The sequence below is a fragment of the Dipodomys merriami genome, unplaced genomic scaffold (genome assembly GCF_024711535.1).
Source record: "Dipodomys merriami isolate MVZ:Mamm:240054 unplaced genomic scaffold, mDipMer1.0.p SCAF_15, whole genome shotgun sequence".
Lineage (NCBI taxonomy): Eukaryota > Metazoa > Chordata > Mammalia > Rodentia > Heteromyidae > Dipodomys > Dipodomys merriami.
Window position 1 is genome coordinate 15,978,736 of NW_027202826.1, and position 18,414 is coordinate 15,997,149.

At 41.0% G+C, this 18,414-nt stretch overlaps 1 protein-coding gene across 2 annotated transcripts in view; it reads right to left on the reverse strand.

The window, feature by feature from the left end:
• The window catches only part of Unc5c (unc-5 netrin receptor C), a 335,667-nt gene that overhangs the window by 22,523 nt on the left and 294,730 nt on the right, over positions 1-18,414 (reverse strand). For both annotated transcript variants that reach the window (XM_070022304.1, XM_070022303.1), the window contains 2 exons: positions 8,895-9,063; positions 7,542-7,775 (listed from right to left, as the gene is read on the reverse strand). In XM_070022304.1, the coding sequence (XP_069878405.1) occupies positions 7,542-7,775; positions 8,895-9,063 (403 nt within the window). The remainder of the gene's footprint in view (positions 1-7,541; positions 7,776-8,894; positions 9,064-18,414) is intronic.

Here is an 18,414-nt window from a genome sequence, read left to right on the forward strand (position 1 = left end):
CCTTTATTTCTCTTTCGCCTTTAATCTTGTGCTGCTGAAACCTGCCCTGGCCATTTAGGGAGGAACAATTTCTCTCTTTGCCTCTGTGGCTGTCCCCATGGTCGCCGTCACAGCTGTGTGCCTGTACTCTTCCAAAGCAGAGGCCAAAAAGAGCGTCCGTCCTTCTCCCCTGTTCCCTGCCAGCTTTTGAGCAGACTGCTTTTGGCCCTGTGTGCACGCTCTCTCCCTCACCCTCCTCCCCTCGGCCTTCAGGCCTTAGGCTGCAGAGACAGGCAGTGGAGAATATCTGACTGTCAGCCTGGCCTCTTTCACCTGAGCAGGTTAATGTCGCTGGCGCCCGCCGTACACTGCTCCTTTCCCTTCCTGCCTTCACACCGGGGGGGGAGGGGGCTCTGCTCCCCCACCCCTCCACCCCACACCAAGTCTGTCTGCCTTACTTCATCCCTAATCATAACAAGGCTGGACTCCAGTGACCGTGTGCAAACATTCCTGTCAAGTCACTTCATTTCCAGGGCTCTGCCAGCTGTTCCACAGCTGCAGCCGCCACGGATGCTTAGGCTGGGATGCCACTTGCAGCCTGAGAGGCGTTTGAAGCAAAGGGCCAAGGAGTCCCGCTCAAGAGAAGAGCCTGTGCCACTTGGATCCCCCTGGGCATATCCCTAAACAAAATATGATCTCTCCTGTGTAGGGAATAAGATGGTTTAGGTGGCTCTAGCACTTTTGAAGCCATTTTGCATTCCTTTTTACCCTCTCAGAAGTTGCCATTGAAGTTCTCTCTCTCTCTCTCTTTTTAATTGCAGCCATAAGAAATTACTACAAAGAGGTGTCTTCCCACACAATGACTCTCTTGCAGGTGTGTAGTTCAATGCAGGCCTGTCTACACTTAAAAGAGCACCCTCTCCTTTCTGGACTGGAGGAAGAATTTGCATTTTTATCTTTTCTACCTTCCAGAAATGGCTCACATTCCTTCACCTGCAGTTCCTGGGTACCATTTTCAAATTCAGCCATGGTACTTCTCTCTCACCCTATGTCTTCTTGATCCTCTTTTCATGGTCCATGTGACTAGGCTGGAGAGTTTCTCCACTTTGTAGGACCCTTTCCTAGACTAAACACACCCAGATTATCCAGGGAATGCATTCAGATCAGCATAGTCCCCTTTGTGGTACAAGGCAAACTTTACAGCTTCTGAATATCAATGTATAGAGATTTTGGGGGAAGGGTTATTCTGCCTGCCACAATTTCCCTTTGTTCCCTCGAGAAAATTCAGCATGTCAGGTAATTTCCAAGAGATTGGTGGGCCAGATCTCTGGAGAAGATGATACAAAAGGGATAAACTTTGTGATACCAAAGTGATCATCTGACAAAATGGCTGATGACACTTAAGACTGCCACCCAAACTGAAACTCATCTTGTGACCAGATGACAATTAAATCTAATGGCTTCTATACAAAGGGAAATCTAAGGACATTATACAAAGGGAGAGAGGACAGGAACAAATACATATATGAAAATGGAACAATGTAACTTAGGTGATGGGTGTGGCTGGCATAGATGAGGAGAATGATAGCTTGATCAAGACGTGTTATACTCATAAACTGACATGCTGAATTGAAACCCCTTTGTACAACTGCTTAAAGACATTCTAAAAAAAATCCTACAGTTGTCTAAATGCTCACCTGGGGATGGTTTACAAGGCTTAGTTTTTATTTTGTGCAAGCTGATTTTGTGCATTTACTTTGTCTTCTTAGAACCCATAGAGCAGACAAACATCTCCATGAATCTTTAACCTCCTTTTCTTGTTTTTACCTAATACATTCAATCATCTATCTGAATATATTAATTTGATGTGAGAAACAAGGGTCATGGAAGTTTCATAGACAAGTTAGCCTAATTTTAGGGTGGTGTCACTTGCCCCAGAGGAAGCTTTAGAAGGACACCCAGGGTGAATGAAAATAAAACCACCTAAGCCCTTTAACAAGTTGCCTCTCACTGTCTCCAACATGACCCAAAAAGTAGCACACAATTGTCAGTTAGGCTTCATCCAACTTATTTTCTTTTCTCCACTTGTCAGTGTTTCTTTCATTGTTTACTTTTTTCATTATTTTTCACAATATGATCTATCCTAGCTACTATACAAGAACCCAGATGAGGGCCCATGAGAACTGAATTCATTCAAAGGAGATGCTTCTCCATGTCCAGTGACTCCACAGAGATATCAACTGTTTGGTTTGGATCCCAAATACATTTGTCAGAATTTCGGCAAACATCTCACACTACTCCTAACGTGCACTAGTATTTCTTTTTAGGTTCTAAATGTTAGAGTTTATGTAAAGCTCTTTATTCTGAAAGAAGACATTGATAAGTTGTCCCCATCAGACAGGGAGGAGATGTTACTTATTTATTTCAAGATAGATGCAAGTGTCTTCCTGGGTGTTTTTAAGTTTATCCCACATACAACTTTATTCTCTGTCAATTTCTGGTCTACTGATACTAGGATTTAAGACTTTGCCAAGAGGAAAAGGAAAACACTAATTATTTTTTCCTTTAATCACCTGAGGAGAAAGGAAAAAGAAACACTCGGATAGACCAAAACACAAACTTTTCAATAGACTTGACCTCTTTATTTAAGATGATTCTAAACTATCCTCAACAATCTTTTGCACTTTTATCTCTTTATGCAAACTCAACTGGAGCATCTCTCCCTCTGGTTCTTCAAACATGTAGAAAGCAAAAACCCTCCTGGAAACTGTGCAAAAGACTTCTACTCAAAGAGGTAGGTGGCCAGATGAAAGAACGTCTCTTGGAGTTGCTTGAGACAGACTGAAACACATCCATATACATGACAATAAAAAGTGGTAATATCCTTAGTGCCTTCTGTTGTAGACAGTAGGCCACCTTTATTAGCTCAAGTATCCCATAGTTATATTCTATGAGAGGATGATCCAGCATAGCAACTGTTTGCATAGGATATAATATCTACATAGCAGTGAGGGAAACTTTCCCCCCTGCAATTCCAAAAGAATCTCCAGCATAGCTGTCACTTTAAGAAAATTCAACTCTGGGAAATCTAACTTTGGATATCACTTGTCCAAAGTATTGGAGTTGCTAGTAATTGGATTAAATTACATGGTAAGGAGTTGGGTTAAAGCACCAGCAACAAGTAGAGCTCCTTTCTAACCAAGTCTGTACATAGTGAGAAGAGATTGCAGTCAGATTTGGAGGTGTAAAGCACACGGCTAAAGGAGTTTCCACTGGGCAGTGAGCGTAATGCTAAGCATGGAGTAGACCTACCAAGGACTGAGGGGCAGTCCAACATACTCGGAACAACCATGTGAGCCAGGACAAGCTACATAAAAAGACTGTAAAGAAACTGGGGAGCCGTTGTTTTAGTTCTGTTACCTTTTAGAGTAGAATAGAATCAATTAAAAATACATGTTTTCTTTCCTAGGCTGGAAGTAAAAGTGCAGAGTTTGTTCATTTGAGGTCATTATTGGCCATGAATATTAGCAAAGCCTCTTGCAGCTCAAGATGACAGGAGATTTGAAGCTCAAGATAATTGGAGATTTGGGGGATAATTGAATTCCTTATATGTGAGAGTAAGCACAGAAGAGGGTTTATAGTCAGAAGAGAGAAGGTTGAAGGAGCGTAACAGAAATGGGAGGTTAAGTAGGGGTGGTCGATAAGGTGGAGGGCTGTAGTCCCAGGAGTAAGCCTTGGCAATGGAGCAGTGACTGACAGAGCTCATCGGCACTGCAGGATGGAGATAGACATAGATAATGGGGGAGGGGGTAATGGGAAGGCTACTAGAATACATCTTGGCTGAGGGACTGTGATTCAGGTGGTGACATTGAAGTTGATAGCACCATGATTGGGATAAAATAGATGGGAAGAAAGAATGTGAGTCAGGCCCTGTCAGATAGGGTGTGCTTGGGAAATTGAAATGGAAACTGGGTACCTGTGGCTCACACCTACAAGTCTGGCTACCTTGGAGGATGCAAGCAGAGTTTTACCATTGGACCCTGAAGCAAGTCTTAAAGACCTGATGATTAATGAAGAACATGGGACAAGAATGGGGAAGGCCTGGGGAATAGGAAGAGGGAGGGTTAGGAGAGGTGATGAAAAATAGCATGTATCGGTGAGAGACCTGGGCAATGAACATTAGCAGGCAGGGTGGCAACGCAAGTTCTGGTACGAAAAGGCCATCTTGAGCTAATCAGCCCCAAGGTTCCATTCACACGTGGGTGAGATCCTGTTGATGTTGAACTAATGGTCTCTTCAGTGTGTGGCACAGATCAGTTACTTATTACTAGGATTTTGGTATTTCTGTATTATTGAAAAGGCCATGAGGTGTAGGAAAGCTTCATTTCTTATTCATGGTTGTTTCAGGCTAAGTGCTGGATCCCAGATGTTGAGAATTTATAAAATGTCTCTCTGGAAAGTACTGACCACGATAACAACTACTCTTGAATTGTTTTCACCATGTGCATATCTGTCTTGTTAATTAGCTTCATCAAAAATATCTTATAAAATAATCACATTTTTAATAGATCTCTGGGTGTGTCTGTTGGGAGGACAGATCAAGACTTCCTGAGTGTATAAATATAAAATATATATAGTAAAACATTCCATATATCACATACGTCTTCTAGGGTATGCTTTGTGCAATGACTTTTTTTTCCCCCTTGTAAAGGTTCCAAATACCTGCCTCAACCTGACCTTATGACTTTTCTACAAACACAGTTTCCCCTAAGAAGCCTCGACTGTTTTCTAATCTGACAATGCTTTAGAGGTGTCCAGTTTGCAAACAGAATAAAAGATTTAACCAGAGCCGTGTGTTTACATTGTTTAGTCTACATCAGAACACCCTACAGACTTGATCATTAGAATATGTTCAGTGACCAATGAGGTCTCACCTGAGTCCAGGCTGGCCACACCCACCACAAAGAGTGGATGATGCCACTGGCTCCTCACTTGTTTTACTGCTAACATTCATGTCCCTTAAAAATCTTGGGTCAGCTCCTCAGGGGTTCCAGCTTTCAACATGACATAGAAATACTCCGGATGGAAGCCTAAGAAGGAAATATTCTGATAGAAAAAAATTCCTCTCAGCCTCCTTGACTCTTATTTTTCTCCAACTTGTGTTTATAACTTCCATTATCTCCTATACTGGCTGCTCCTCCTCTTCTCTGTGATGGCGGATTCTACGTGGTCTCTGTCATTGAAGATCTGGCTCTTTGACTGTCTCAATTTGATGGCTCAACTGTAGCAGACTGCTGGAGCACAACTTTTGCTCTCTCCAATTCATAGCTGTGTGATGTGGAACAACTTACTTCAATGTTCTGCCCTTCAGCTTGTACTTCACTCAACTGGGGCTAATGCTATCTCACAGGGTGATGATTCAGTTAGTATCAAATTTGATGTCAGGTGCAGAAACACAAACACAGTTTGATCAATCATATGTACAATTGAAAGAAGTTGCTCTCACAGGAGACAAGAATAGAAGAATTGTTATCAGAAGCAAGAAAGGGGGTAGTAGGGAGGGAAGTGTGACTGGTCAGCAGGTACAAAGCTACTCTCACACATTCATTTTATTAATATATTTTTTTGGGGGGGAGAGCAGTACTAGGGCTGAACTCAGAGCCTTGTACTTGAGAGGCAGATGCTGTACTGTTGAGACATGCCTCTAGCCCTTTGTGTGCTGGTTATTTTTGAGGTAGGATCTTGCATGCCTGTGTCATGATCTGCCTATATTACCTATCCTTTCCTGTAGTAGCTGGAATGACAGGCACAGGACATCAGGGCAAACAGTCTCAACCTTCCACATAGCTGTACATCACATGTGTTCTGCTATTGGCTGAGAAGAGGGTCTCACAAACTTTTCTAGCCACAAGCTTTTCAAGGTCATATTGGCCATGAACTGCCATCCTCCCTTCTCAGCCTCCCAAGTAACCAAATAACCAGGTGTGAGCCATGGAACACTTGACTGTCCCAGCCATTTTTTCTAATAGTTCCTTGTGTATATTTGGATGTCAAATACCTCTAATTCAGTACTCAAAAAAGGCACTGCTAAGTGTTGTGTCCTTCAAATTCATCCAAAACCTTAGTGCAATGATGTCAAGAGCTAGGATCTTTGTGAGGAGATTGGAATGTGAAAGTGGGACTAGGACTGAGAGTCACATAAGTATCCCGAGAGCTCTCTGCCATCTCCACACCATGCAACATAGCAATGAGTGAGAAGCTGGCAGGAAGTCGACCCTGAGGTCGACTTCCAACCCCTCGGACTATGACGAAGAATCAGCTGCTGTTTAAACCATCTAGTCTATAGAACTTCTCATCTATAGGAACCTGACCTAGTTTAAGAGAGATACCCCCAAGCCACTTTCCTCCTGAGATTGCTCTGTTGGCCAGAGACACAAATTTGATTTTCTGCCCCTCCCATTGAATTTAATCACCAGGAACAGCAAAGACCACTTTTGTATCTATTTGATCCATCTCACTCCTCTACCTAGAACCCAGCTCCATGATGCTCTTCTTATTGGCACCACGCTTTTTACTTTGATCAGACTAATGTATGTTTCCAATCATGTTTTTCTTCTGTTCGAATGTCTTTCATCTAAGGTAAGTCAACAGATGGAATTTGAACTCCTCTCTCTGATCATGAAGGTCTATCCCAATCAAAGGAAACTCAGCTTCCTGAAATAATGTTCCTGCCTAGCAGGATTATTTACTGTTCACCCTTGGAGGTTTTCACACTCTTTCTTCTACCTAGAAATCCTCCTGTTTCCCTCATTATTGCTGGTCAAGCTCTTACCTTCCAATGGGGCCAGTCTCAACTATGAGCTCCTGCTCACATTTCCTCAAAATAGCATGCTGCCTGCTCTGCTGAACTTCTGTAGAACTTAGCATCTCAGCCGTGGCATTTATCATCCACTGACTTATCTCCTCATCTTTAGCTTACTACTTTTATTCCTCCGTCTAGACCATAACTTCTTCAAAGGCACTTACTAGATCCCTTAAAGCTTCAAATGGGATAAAATGAATGGCAATAATCACGCTAGGAATTAAGCTCATTTATTCTTCCAAGCAGCAGCCTGTTGTCAAACGCTCACCCTCTCCCTCACAGCCCTCGTAAAGAGATTGGGAAAGCATATAAATGAAGTGGCTCACAAGAGGAACATATAGCGTGAGCAATTATGCCAATTTCTTTTATAGGAAGAACACAGCTGAGATAAACATGGAAGCAGATTATTTACCATCCACGGGTCTCGTTGCCAAATTCTCCTACATTTTTCATTAAAAGAAATCAAGGAAGATAAACAGAAAGTACCTCTTGGGAAGAATTCACATGAAAGAAATAGCTCATTGATCAGCCTGGCCTCGGAGCTATGTCTATTTTTATACCTGCATCCTTAAAGAATGAACGCACATGTTCATGCACTTGGGTTCACAGGCACAGGTCCATGGCCAGTGTACACAGTTGCAGCAAACCTGGGTTTCCAGGTGGACATGAAGAAGAGGCGGGGTAGGTAGAACCAACTTACCTTTAGGGCATCCTGTGTGTCATCCAGACAGTACACTCGGATGCTGTATTCCAGGGAGGAGCAGCAGAGGGGTCCAAAGATGGCTAGCTTCAGGCGCTTGGCAGCCGCTTTGGTGACAGAATGCCCAACCAGCGCGTAGGTGCTGAGGTTCTCTGTGAGGATGTGGCAGGCTTCTGCGTCCAGTTGAATGTAGCAGGGGGTAGTAAAGTTTTCCTCTCCAACCACCACCACGTCCTAGGACACAAAGGGGAAGGGGCCACGGGCTAAGCCATCAAGGGCACATGCTGGTCACCATGGATAGTAGTGGAGAGAGTGGGATTTCTTTCTCTGTCTGGTAATTCTCTCTCCTCCTCTGATTCCTTTCTCAGGTTCAATTTCCATTCCCAGTACCATCCCCCACATCCTGATAATGTTCTTTGTGTAGATATCCTTTACTTGGTTTGGTCTGAGTATCTACATTACTGGAATGTCTATGAAAATACCAAAGCCATCTTTCAATAACCCTTTCCATAACAGTTAAAATTTAGCTTATTAAAATAAGTTTCAGGGAATTTGGACATTTACTCTTTAAAATTTCTTACGTAATCTAAAAACTAAGTTATTTTGCCTGTGTAAAATTTTGCATGTTTTATAGTTACATCAAATGTTTTATATTTATATACAATTGGCTATAAATATGGTCTATAATATATACATTTTTATATAAATGCTTTATATTTGTATAAAATCTTACATTAGTACAAATATATATTTCAGCTTGCTAGGCAAGCTCCCGTGACACAGATACTAAATGAAGGTTTGGGATGTAAAGGACAGGCATTGTCCTTAAGAACTAATGATGACATTGTACCCAGGAAGAGAAGATGCCATACGCTCATTCTAGTGGACCTCCGGAGATGCATCATTTCTGTTTTCTCAGGTTGACTTCACAAGAACTATAGCCTAAGTACATGTCTATAAGTAAATGTCTAATATTTCTGACTTGGGTACAATTGAAAAGAAAGCACAGATACATAATATACCATATGTATATGGTATATACACTCTCTCTCTCTCTCTCTCTCTCTCTCTGTGTATGTATGTATGTTTTCCCAATACAGTATCTACAGTGCAAAAGGTACTCATTTAAGACTTTCCCTATGAATTGGCTAATACTTGACCATCCTCTAAATGGTGCTTATGCATTAGAATAGACAATATGTTAGAATAGATTTTTAAAAAACCCTAGAAACTATTCTGTTGCCCAGAGACACTAGTGGGACCTAACTTTCCCCCCACAGATGGGTTCTGCAGTGCAGGCTTCCCATAGTTGTTCTGGTTATCTGTACAGATTCCATCTCCATCGCCCCTCACCTCCCACTGTCCCTGTGCTGTCTGGTTCTTGAGCTCGATCTTCCAGTCCTCGGTGTTGGGATCTGCACAGTGGTGGAGAGTGAGGACTACAGGTCGCGTCAGCAGGGCTCCGGGAGGCCCACAGCTCACCACCGGGGTCAAGAGCGTCTGAGAGTCTTCCATGGGCGGCCTGGTGGGAGAGCCAAGGGCTACATCAGTGACATTTCCATAATTTTTATGTAGGATGGACTCATCGGGATCTGAGAGCTACAGCTGTACAGATAGTTCAAGGCATTTTTCTTCTCTTAGAGCTTTGTTTGGAGAGGGGGTTAAGGTAGGGGGAAAAAAAAACCGAAGCCAAGCTTTTTATGCTAAGATTTTGATCTTGTAAGACTGAAGGTCTTTATGATAACAGTGAAATTGCAGGCATGCCTTTGATCTCCTACCCCAGATGCAGGTCTGTCCCTGGTAGTTTCCTCTGAACTCATGTACCAATACTTTCAAGATGGAACAGGAACGAATAAAGTCTTTATGAAGTTACATAACGAGCTTTTCTGATACTTACCCTTGGCCTCACAGGGTTTTAAACACTTTAGTGTTTTCAGAGCCTAACTTGAAAAATACTTCAAAAACTTCACTTCAGAATGAGGACACCCAAGAGCTAAACTTAGTCCGAATGACTTTTCAGGAATAATTCAGGCTAGTATAGCAGATTGCTTCCTTTAAGTATGACCAGAAAGGATATATAACTGCACTTCAATAACACATTAAAATCAGATCTCTTTACGCATACATGTCTTACTAAGAGACTTGGGAGAGAAAGAACCTTAAAATCCACATTATTTATTTCTTACTTTTTCAATAGTTCTTCAGTATTTTTTTTCACTAAGAAGCAACAAATAAATGGCTTATTTAATCAAATTTATCCAATGACGTATGAAGACATTATCCCAAACGTATAGAGCAGATTGCACTTAAAAAACTCAAGCTGCGGCTGGGAAGGTGGCTCAGTAGTAGAGTGCTTGCCTTGCATGCATGAAGCCCCTAGGTTCAATTCCTCAGTACCACATTCACAGAAAAAGCTGGAAGTGGCGCTGTGGCTCTAGTGGTAGAGTGCTAGCCTTCAGCAAAGATGCTCAGAGACAGAGCATAGGCCCTGAGTTCAACCCCCAGGACTGGCAAAAAAAAACCAAAAACAAAAAACAAAAATCCTCAAGCTGCCTATCAGCATGGCATAGCTGTGGAAGTCATGAACTTAAGAGAATTTTAGACGAATCCTAAGGGACCATTGAATGCTGCTTCACATACCGAAAGAGCCTTGGGAAAACATATAATTAGTGCTTTAAACACATCTCCAATTACGATCTACTATCAAAACGTTACTCGTTCAACTCAAATGACCAAAAATATCCCTAGTAGAATGAGTACAATCTGCCTTGCTCAGATCTTCTCCATAGCTCTGTGACCCGCATTTCGCTCATTTTATTTCATGCATTTGAAAACTGTCAAGATCTCTCCAAAATCTTCTCTCTTACAGAACTCATCTCTTTATTTTTACGCAGTGCCAACTGGAAAAACATGGTGTCCAGAACTTTTCTTGTATTTGCTCCAACGTTTTCATATGCAGATTGTCAACATTTCAGTGTTCCCATTAACCTAGATATCTCAAAATGAATCTAATATTCAACTAGATTGTATAAGCCTAGTCAGGGGAGACTACCATTTTCTTTGATTAGAGTAGATATATTCTTCCCATGGTAGCTTATTTCTTAATCAAGAAAGTCCTTATAAATACTACTTATCAGGCTCTAGTTAGAGGCACAATGGAGAGAGGATTGTTAAAGAAGGTGAAGAAGGTCCTCAGAAAAGTAATTTTTTAGCTTAAACCTTTCAATTCTTAACAAGAGGCTCATAGGTTAAGTCCATGTAGTTCTGTTTATAGTGATGAGTTTTGAACCCAGTTACAAACTTTTGTATTTGGCTTTCAAATTTTACCTTAAAAGATTCAGTGATTTTTCTAAAATTATATTTTTACTACCTTTATGTAGTTGTACTGAGGCGTTACTGTAGAACATGTCAGTCAGAGTAAATTTCTAACACTGTCTTTTCTCTAAATATTGGTTCTCTTGTCCTCATTACAACCACTGATAATGCTGTGACACAGAATAAGCCAGTGACCTTCTCAAGGACAACAGTTAATACCTCTCTCCCTTCTAACATCAATATTTCTCAGTTATGCACTTGCATCAAAATACAAACCCATTAAAATATACATTGTCCAGTCGATATCCTTGCATTTTGTTCACATAGATATTAAAAGGGTCGTATTAAGTTCCTTTATAATTACAACGGCTACTTGAAATGGATTTTTCTCCAGTCTGTATAGTTTATATATTATTTATTATATCTGAAGAAGTCCGTTTGTATCTACAGCTTACCAACATTTAACACTCAATGCAGGATATTAGCTATTATTTTCCTAAGCATTGTTGGGAGTCAATTCCCCATGGACTTCTCATGTTACTGCATGTTCTTGACTATATTTTCAAAGCTTCTGGGTAGTCATTGCTTTAGGAGATACAGATAGTGCCTGCCTCTGGAACAAAGGGCAGTCATGGCTACTTCTAATTGTAAAAGACTAAGGTTTCCTAAGCTCAGAGAGTATAGCTGTTAAGTTTCTAGATGACATCTGACCTTTGCATCATCCTTTGGGAATCTCAACTCAGGAAACCTGATAAAAATGATACTTCCTTGGTACTATCATTGCTGTGTCTAATAAACTGTCTGTGTCTCTGACCCGAGTCTCATGTCTTTTATCAGCTCCCAAAATACTGTGGTAGCCAACCTGATAGCTCATAAGCAGGGCCAATTTTTACAGCTTTAACAGCTGAGGACTATTATCACCTGTAAGAATCAATTAAGATTGGCAATTATTACCCTTAGTAAGCCTTGACTATCCTTAGTTATCAGCCTATGTCTTTGCTTTCCTTATATTGAGAAACTGACAACAAGCTGTACCTACTTGTGGTCTTTCAGCATCACTTCTACTTTGAATAACGAGTTGTCTTTATTAGATCTAGTGTTTTATAAGAGCTTGGCAATATACTTGATTTGAAATCATCAAGTTAGTGGCAGAAGCTTGAGACCTCATTACTTCTCTTTATGCCACTTTGCTTTCCATTTTCTCTTGACCCAGCATGTCTTTCTTCTTTCCAGTCTAAAACTCACTCTCTGATAACACGGCTGAAGTTGTACTTTCCATGGGTTATAGATAGAAGTACACTATCTGCCTTTGGCAGTGACATTCTTATTGCTTAATTCTACTTTTCCTACCAGGAGAGGAAAAGTACAATGATTGAATTTCATGAGCACTACTCTTACCTTTCAGTGACAAGTGTACCTTAAGAAGTAAGCACGAAACTTTTATGGCAGGAGACTAAAGTGGAATCCACTTCAAGTGGCCCTTACAAGATAGTTGGGGATGGGAAACATCTGTCTCTCAGTATGGTGTTAGCAGCCGGTGCCTGAAGACAGGAAGAGGGAGGGTCCTCTCATCATTGAGTTGGAACAGAAGGGAGAAGGGCACTCCCTGCTGAGACAGTGAGTTGTCAGCTGGGTACTCTCTAACACACCCCTGGCATGCAATATTGATGGGCACAGTTCTTGGAAGAGGGACAGCAATGAAAGGTGGGGGGGGGAAGGAGGAGTAATAGGTGTCAAAAGAATTTATTAACCCAGCGAGGTGCAAGCATGTAATGAATAGGAAAGTAATGAAGTGGAATTGATAACAGGGCATGAAACACAAAGAAGAAATAATCATGAAAACTTCTTATATGCTTTCACATATAAAAAGGATTGTGGGATTGAAACTGGAAACACTGCAGAGCAAAAATACAGTCCAGGAAAGACTGAAGTAAGATTTAACTGTGCAGAGCCAAAGGTCAGCATGTGGAAATTCATATTTCTTTCGTGTTTATAAAGTGAGGATAAAAATACATAAAACAAAATAGGGATCTCATTCAAGATTTTGCAGCGAAGGATACCACTCCTTCCTGTGTTATGTGCCATTGACGCTGTTCAAGGAAACAGTGTTCTCCCTGTGAATTGTCCATGATATGGAAATAATACAGATCAAAACTTAGCAGCCAGCTGGATGCCGGTAGCTCACACCTGTAATACTAGCTACTCAGGAGGCTGAGATCTGAGGATCGTGGTCTAGAAGTGGCGTTGTGGCTCAAGTGGTAGAGCACTAGCTTTGAGCTGAAGAGCTGAGGGACAACACCCAGGCCCAGAGTTCAAGCCCCAGGACCAACCATAAACAAACAAACAACAAACAAAAAACAACAACAACAAAACAGCAGCAGAAGCAGTAATTAAGTAGTAGAAACTCAGCAATGGTCAGTGAATGAAATTGTAAAGCCTCTTGAAGGTCCAATCAGTATTACATTGAAGTAAATACTGGATGCGTTCTGAGGACAAAGATCACAAGACAAAGTTGGTTTCCTGAGAGGCATGTTTTCCCTCTCCTTCTTTGCTATTGTGATCAGCAGGGAGACCTACATAAAAGCGTACAACTTATTAAACTTTTCTATAAGCAGTAGCACTTGTTGCTTATATAAGGTAATTTATACTTCCTCCTTTCCCAAAAAGCAACCTGAAATCAAGAGATCTTAACACTCTTGCCTAAAGATGCAGGGCTAAGTTACCAGCACAGCTAGATTTCAAATACACGTTATTTAGTTATTTTTTCACACTGTGATATATTTTGGGTTGCTTATAATGGGCTTAAAGCACTTTTTGTTGGGTCTGTTTTGCTAGATCAAAGCTCTTTGAAAAGAATCTGTGTCTGTTCACCTCTGGGTGGACATGCAATGCCTTCTGTAGAGCATGCATTTTTTTTTTTTTTGTAAAGTCCCTTGGGATGACAATCTCACCCCAGGCTCAGCTGCCTTTTAAAGCATGTGTCTCTCCAAATAACTGGAAACTTGAAATATTTGCATTCTAGATACCTGACAGAGGATATCCAACTTACTTGCTATCAAAAGCTCAATTGAGCAAAAAATATTACGGAAGCCACTCTGAAGGGTTTGCTATTATTTCCCTAGGGAGGCCGGGTTTAGTTTATCCCTGGATTAAGGTAGCATAGCTAAGCATTGTGTGTCAGAAAGAATGGCTGAATCCTTGTGGACTTATTTTATTGGCCTTAGCACAATCTACTTCCATTAAGGACACTACCAGACGCAGCTGTTGAGATTCCTTGTTATTTTCAAATATGCTGTCGATTATATATCTTAACAAAAATGTCTTCTTTATGAGGAACCAAAGAAGAAATAAATGAGCTTCTTGGCATAATTTGTCTTCATGAATATGTGGATCCGGTAATTTAGAGCATATATCCCTTCCCTTTGCCTTGCATTTTCCTTCCCTTGCTTTCTTACTTTCTTTCTCTAATTAAAAAAGAAGCAGAGTTTTACTTTGTTGTTCCAACTGGCCTTGAACCTGTAATCTTCTTGTCTCAGATTCCCTGGGTACTGGGATTATTGGTGTATGCCAAAATGCCTTGACATTTGAAAACTTTGAAATAGATGATTTATGATCTATTACCAAGAAATGTGCTTGGGAATATGCCAAGTATTTTATATTCTAATTGCTCACCTGACTTTCTTATTTTTCATAACATATTTTCCCATTATATTATCTTTTTTCATCCATTTTCTTAAAGTTTCCCCTTCCACCGGTGACACTGATCAAGATGTACTGTACACATCAATGGACATGTTAATTCGAAACCCCTTTGTGTAACAGTTTGAAGATAATAAAAAAGAGGAAAAAACTCACTTTCTATTTTAAAGAAGGTGTTTTTATTATCTACTTGGAAGACTTTTTCTGTTAGTCAGATTTTTGTAAGTCAATGCTATTTAGAGCTGGGAGAGAATAAACTTTACACATGTCTAGACTCTACTGCCTTCTTTATTAAAGAGAAAGGAACTAGAACTCAGAAATGAGAAAGGGTTGTGTACTGAAGAGAAAAAAATACCTTTGAGTTTCACCCAGAAATAATACCAATCTGGTGGATCTATAGGATAAGGTTACCTCATCAGTAACTTACACCTTAACCCATTCCCTTTTTTCTTCTATGTTACTTGGGTTTCAACTCAGGGGTCTGGCCTTATGCTTTTTAATTAAAAATTTTTTTTTGCTCAGGGACAGCACCATACCACTTGAGCCTCAGCCTCACTTCCTGCTTTTCCTTTTCATGTGGGACTGAAAGGGTTTCATGCATGCTAGGCAAACACTCTACCACTAAGCCACTTTCCCAACCCTGGCCTTGTACTTTTAACACATGTTCCAACCACATGAGCCATGTCCCCAGACCTCTCTGCTTCAGTTATTTTTCATGTAGAGTCTTGCTTTTGTTTTATGTATGTATGTATGTATGTATGTATGTATGTATTGTCCTGTAACCACTGCAACCCTCCTGTTTACCCTTCTTGATTAGCTGGGATGACTAGTGAGTGCCACCATGCCACCAAAGTATTTATCCAATGAGTTGGGGTGTCCCAAACTTCTGTCTGGCGTTGGTCTCAAATGGCAATCCTCCCAATCTCAGATTTAGCCCCTTGTGTCCCCAGTATCTGGCGTGATAGGTGTCAACCACTGAACCTACCTAAAGTGTAAGACACCAACTCAGACCCTCTCTCCTCACACCAAGGTTGTTGCAGGAGCCAACCTGGCACTAAGCCTTCAGGAAGAGGCTGTTCCCTCTACCAGTGCCTTCCATCTGTACACTGTCACCAGATCAAGCGCTATTTCTTTCTATTTTGGGGGGGGTGAGTCAAGGGGGTCAGGGCCTGAGTACTGTCACTGAATTTTTTTGCTCAAGGCTAGCACTCTACCACTTTGAGCCATTGCACTGCTTCTGGTTTTCTGGTGATTAATTGAAGATAACAGTCTCATGGATTTTCTTGCCCAGGCTAGCTTTGAACCATGATCCTCAGATTTCAGTTTCCTGAGGAACTAGGATTTTAGGTATGAACCACTGGTGCCCAGAATGGACTAATCTTTTAAAAACACTATTATTCCTGCTGTGCAGAAACCTATGTGCCTTGCTGTAGGTCACACAGAAAAGAGTTCCCATTCTGTTTACTTTTATATTTGGACCTTCTACACTGATTTCTCAGCCTTTGATAAAATGGGTAGGTGAGTACAGAGCACACAAGAAAGGGGTAAAAAATAACCCTGAAATCTTCAGTCTGAAGTGTGTGTGTGTGTGTGTGTGTGTGTGTGTGTGTGTGTGTGTGTGTGTGTGTGTGTGTGTGTGTGTGTTTAAAGCACTGACAAAAGGAAAAGTCTCAATTACACTCATTAAAAAAAATTGTTCCTAGAAGCAAGGCAAAGAAAAGGGCCACATTAGTACATGAAACACAGAAATGATATTCAGATGGAGAGCAAGGCTTTCCAGCCTGTTGGGAGCTCTGAAGAGTCGGAGAGACAAGACTCTTGAGCACAGTCGGGCCGTTCTGCTCTCTCTTTGTTGAGACATGACTTGTCCCATCTCTGGCTCCTCAGCTTCTGCACCTGCCAGACCGTGCTTTCCTTACAGCATATTCAGTCTCGATAAAGCCCCCTTTGTAACATTCTCCATGCCACATGTAATTAAGTTCATGCCTCCCTTCAGACAATCCGCATCAGCAGATGACCAGCTTGGATGCCATCCAGCTGGACGCACACCCAGTTTTGGATGCCATCTGAGGAATCAGCAAAGAAGAAATCTGGACAGAGATGTTCAGAATTTTCCTATAAATGCTTTGAAGTGATACACGACCATTTCCTGATGCCCTCCTGTGTCTTCTCCCAGTAAAAGTTCTGGCCTGTATTACATGAGCATCCGAAGGGTCTTTAGTGAGCCATAGAAAATGTGTTCAAATGCACCATAAGAAGGCAGAGGCCTGGCGTGTTGTATTGGTCTTATGTGGGGGAAAAGGCACATTATAACTGGCAGAATTGCCTTGAAGAGTGAATGGAATGAAGAGTATGCAAAATTAAGTGGCAGAGAAACTTTGCATTACTATTATATTCTAAAACAAATTCTTATTCTTGTGTTTTCATAAGAAAAACACAATGTGGATCACAACAGAAAATTAGGGGTGAGAGGAATTCTCATTTGTCTGACACAATCATCTTTGGGTGTTGGCTCTTTGTTTCATGGTCTCTGGTACATAGTTTTTTTTAGGTACTGAGCTGTCTCCAGCTTTGTGTTCATAGACACAACTTCTCTAATAAACATTAGATCTAACAGTCATTGCTGGTACACCTCCCTTCAACTGGTTGGTATAGCAAGGAGTGAGTTGCTTCTTTTCCATTGTAGTCAAAGACAGGGGGACCTAGAAACAGTTGTCTGGCTCTATCAATATTCTATTGTCTTTCCTCCACTTAAAAGGTTCTATCACCCTAGCCAGGGTATCACTGTATGATGGGAAGCAAAGCTAAAGGAAGGGCAGGAGATTATCTGTCTCCTTTCAGGGTCAACCTATCACTATGGTAAACTTAAGCCTCAAACTTTAGCTGAAGATAATAGTAATCACATGAAAGGAGGAGACCATGAAGACCTCATGGCTTCTTAGCCAAAAGCACAATCCATTATTTGCTTCTGCTTAAACGAAATGTCCAGGCTGGCAAAGGCCTTGATGGATGAATGTTTAATGTTAACCTTGACTCTGGATACAAGCAAATAAATAAAAAAGATCTTAGAGTTTGCAAATCTTTTTTTTCTTGTTAGAACAAAAGAGAGTTCTGATGGCTTATGGATTTATTTGGCATAGGGAATGAATATTTGATGTTGGTAAATACAAACCTTTTAGTGATTTTCTGTTGCTCAAACTTAAGGCATGAATAACATTAAGGAAAAATTTAAAAATTCTCTAATTCTGGTTATTTGTGCAGGTTTATTTGTACAACGACCTGAGGGGGGGGGGAAATGTTCTAGGTCAGCATGATTATAAATACCAATATCTGTACCTGAGTGCATAAGGAAGCTACTGAAAATGGAGACTAAAAATGGATGTTGTTCCAAAGATGAGAGCAGAGGAGAGGAAAGGAGAAATGTGAGGTAATGATAACCTAGTTTTGAATTTGTCACTCAGGCTTTGTAAAGCTCAGCGATGAGAGGCCAGTGCCTATCCCTCTTCACTATCACAATTTGTTTAAAAAAGGAATTTACCATTCTTCAGAAATATTAACCAGACATACTTCTAATTCACCATTTAATGCACATACTTTTTGTGGGAATTAATCAAGCAAGACCTTCTATGATTCATTAGAAACTGAACTGAAAATCTGTCTTCCTCCCTCTTCCTTCCTTCCTTCCTTCCTTCCTTCCTTCCTTCCTTCCTTCCTTCCTTCCTCCCTCCCTTCCTTCCTTCCTTCCTTCCCTCCCTCTATTTTTGTGTTAGCCCCAGGTCTTGAACTCAGGACCTGGGCACTGTCCTTGAGCTTTTTTTTGCTCAAGACTAGTACTCTACCATTTGAACTGTATCTCCTC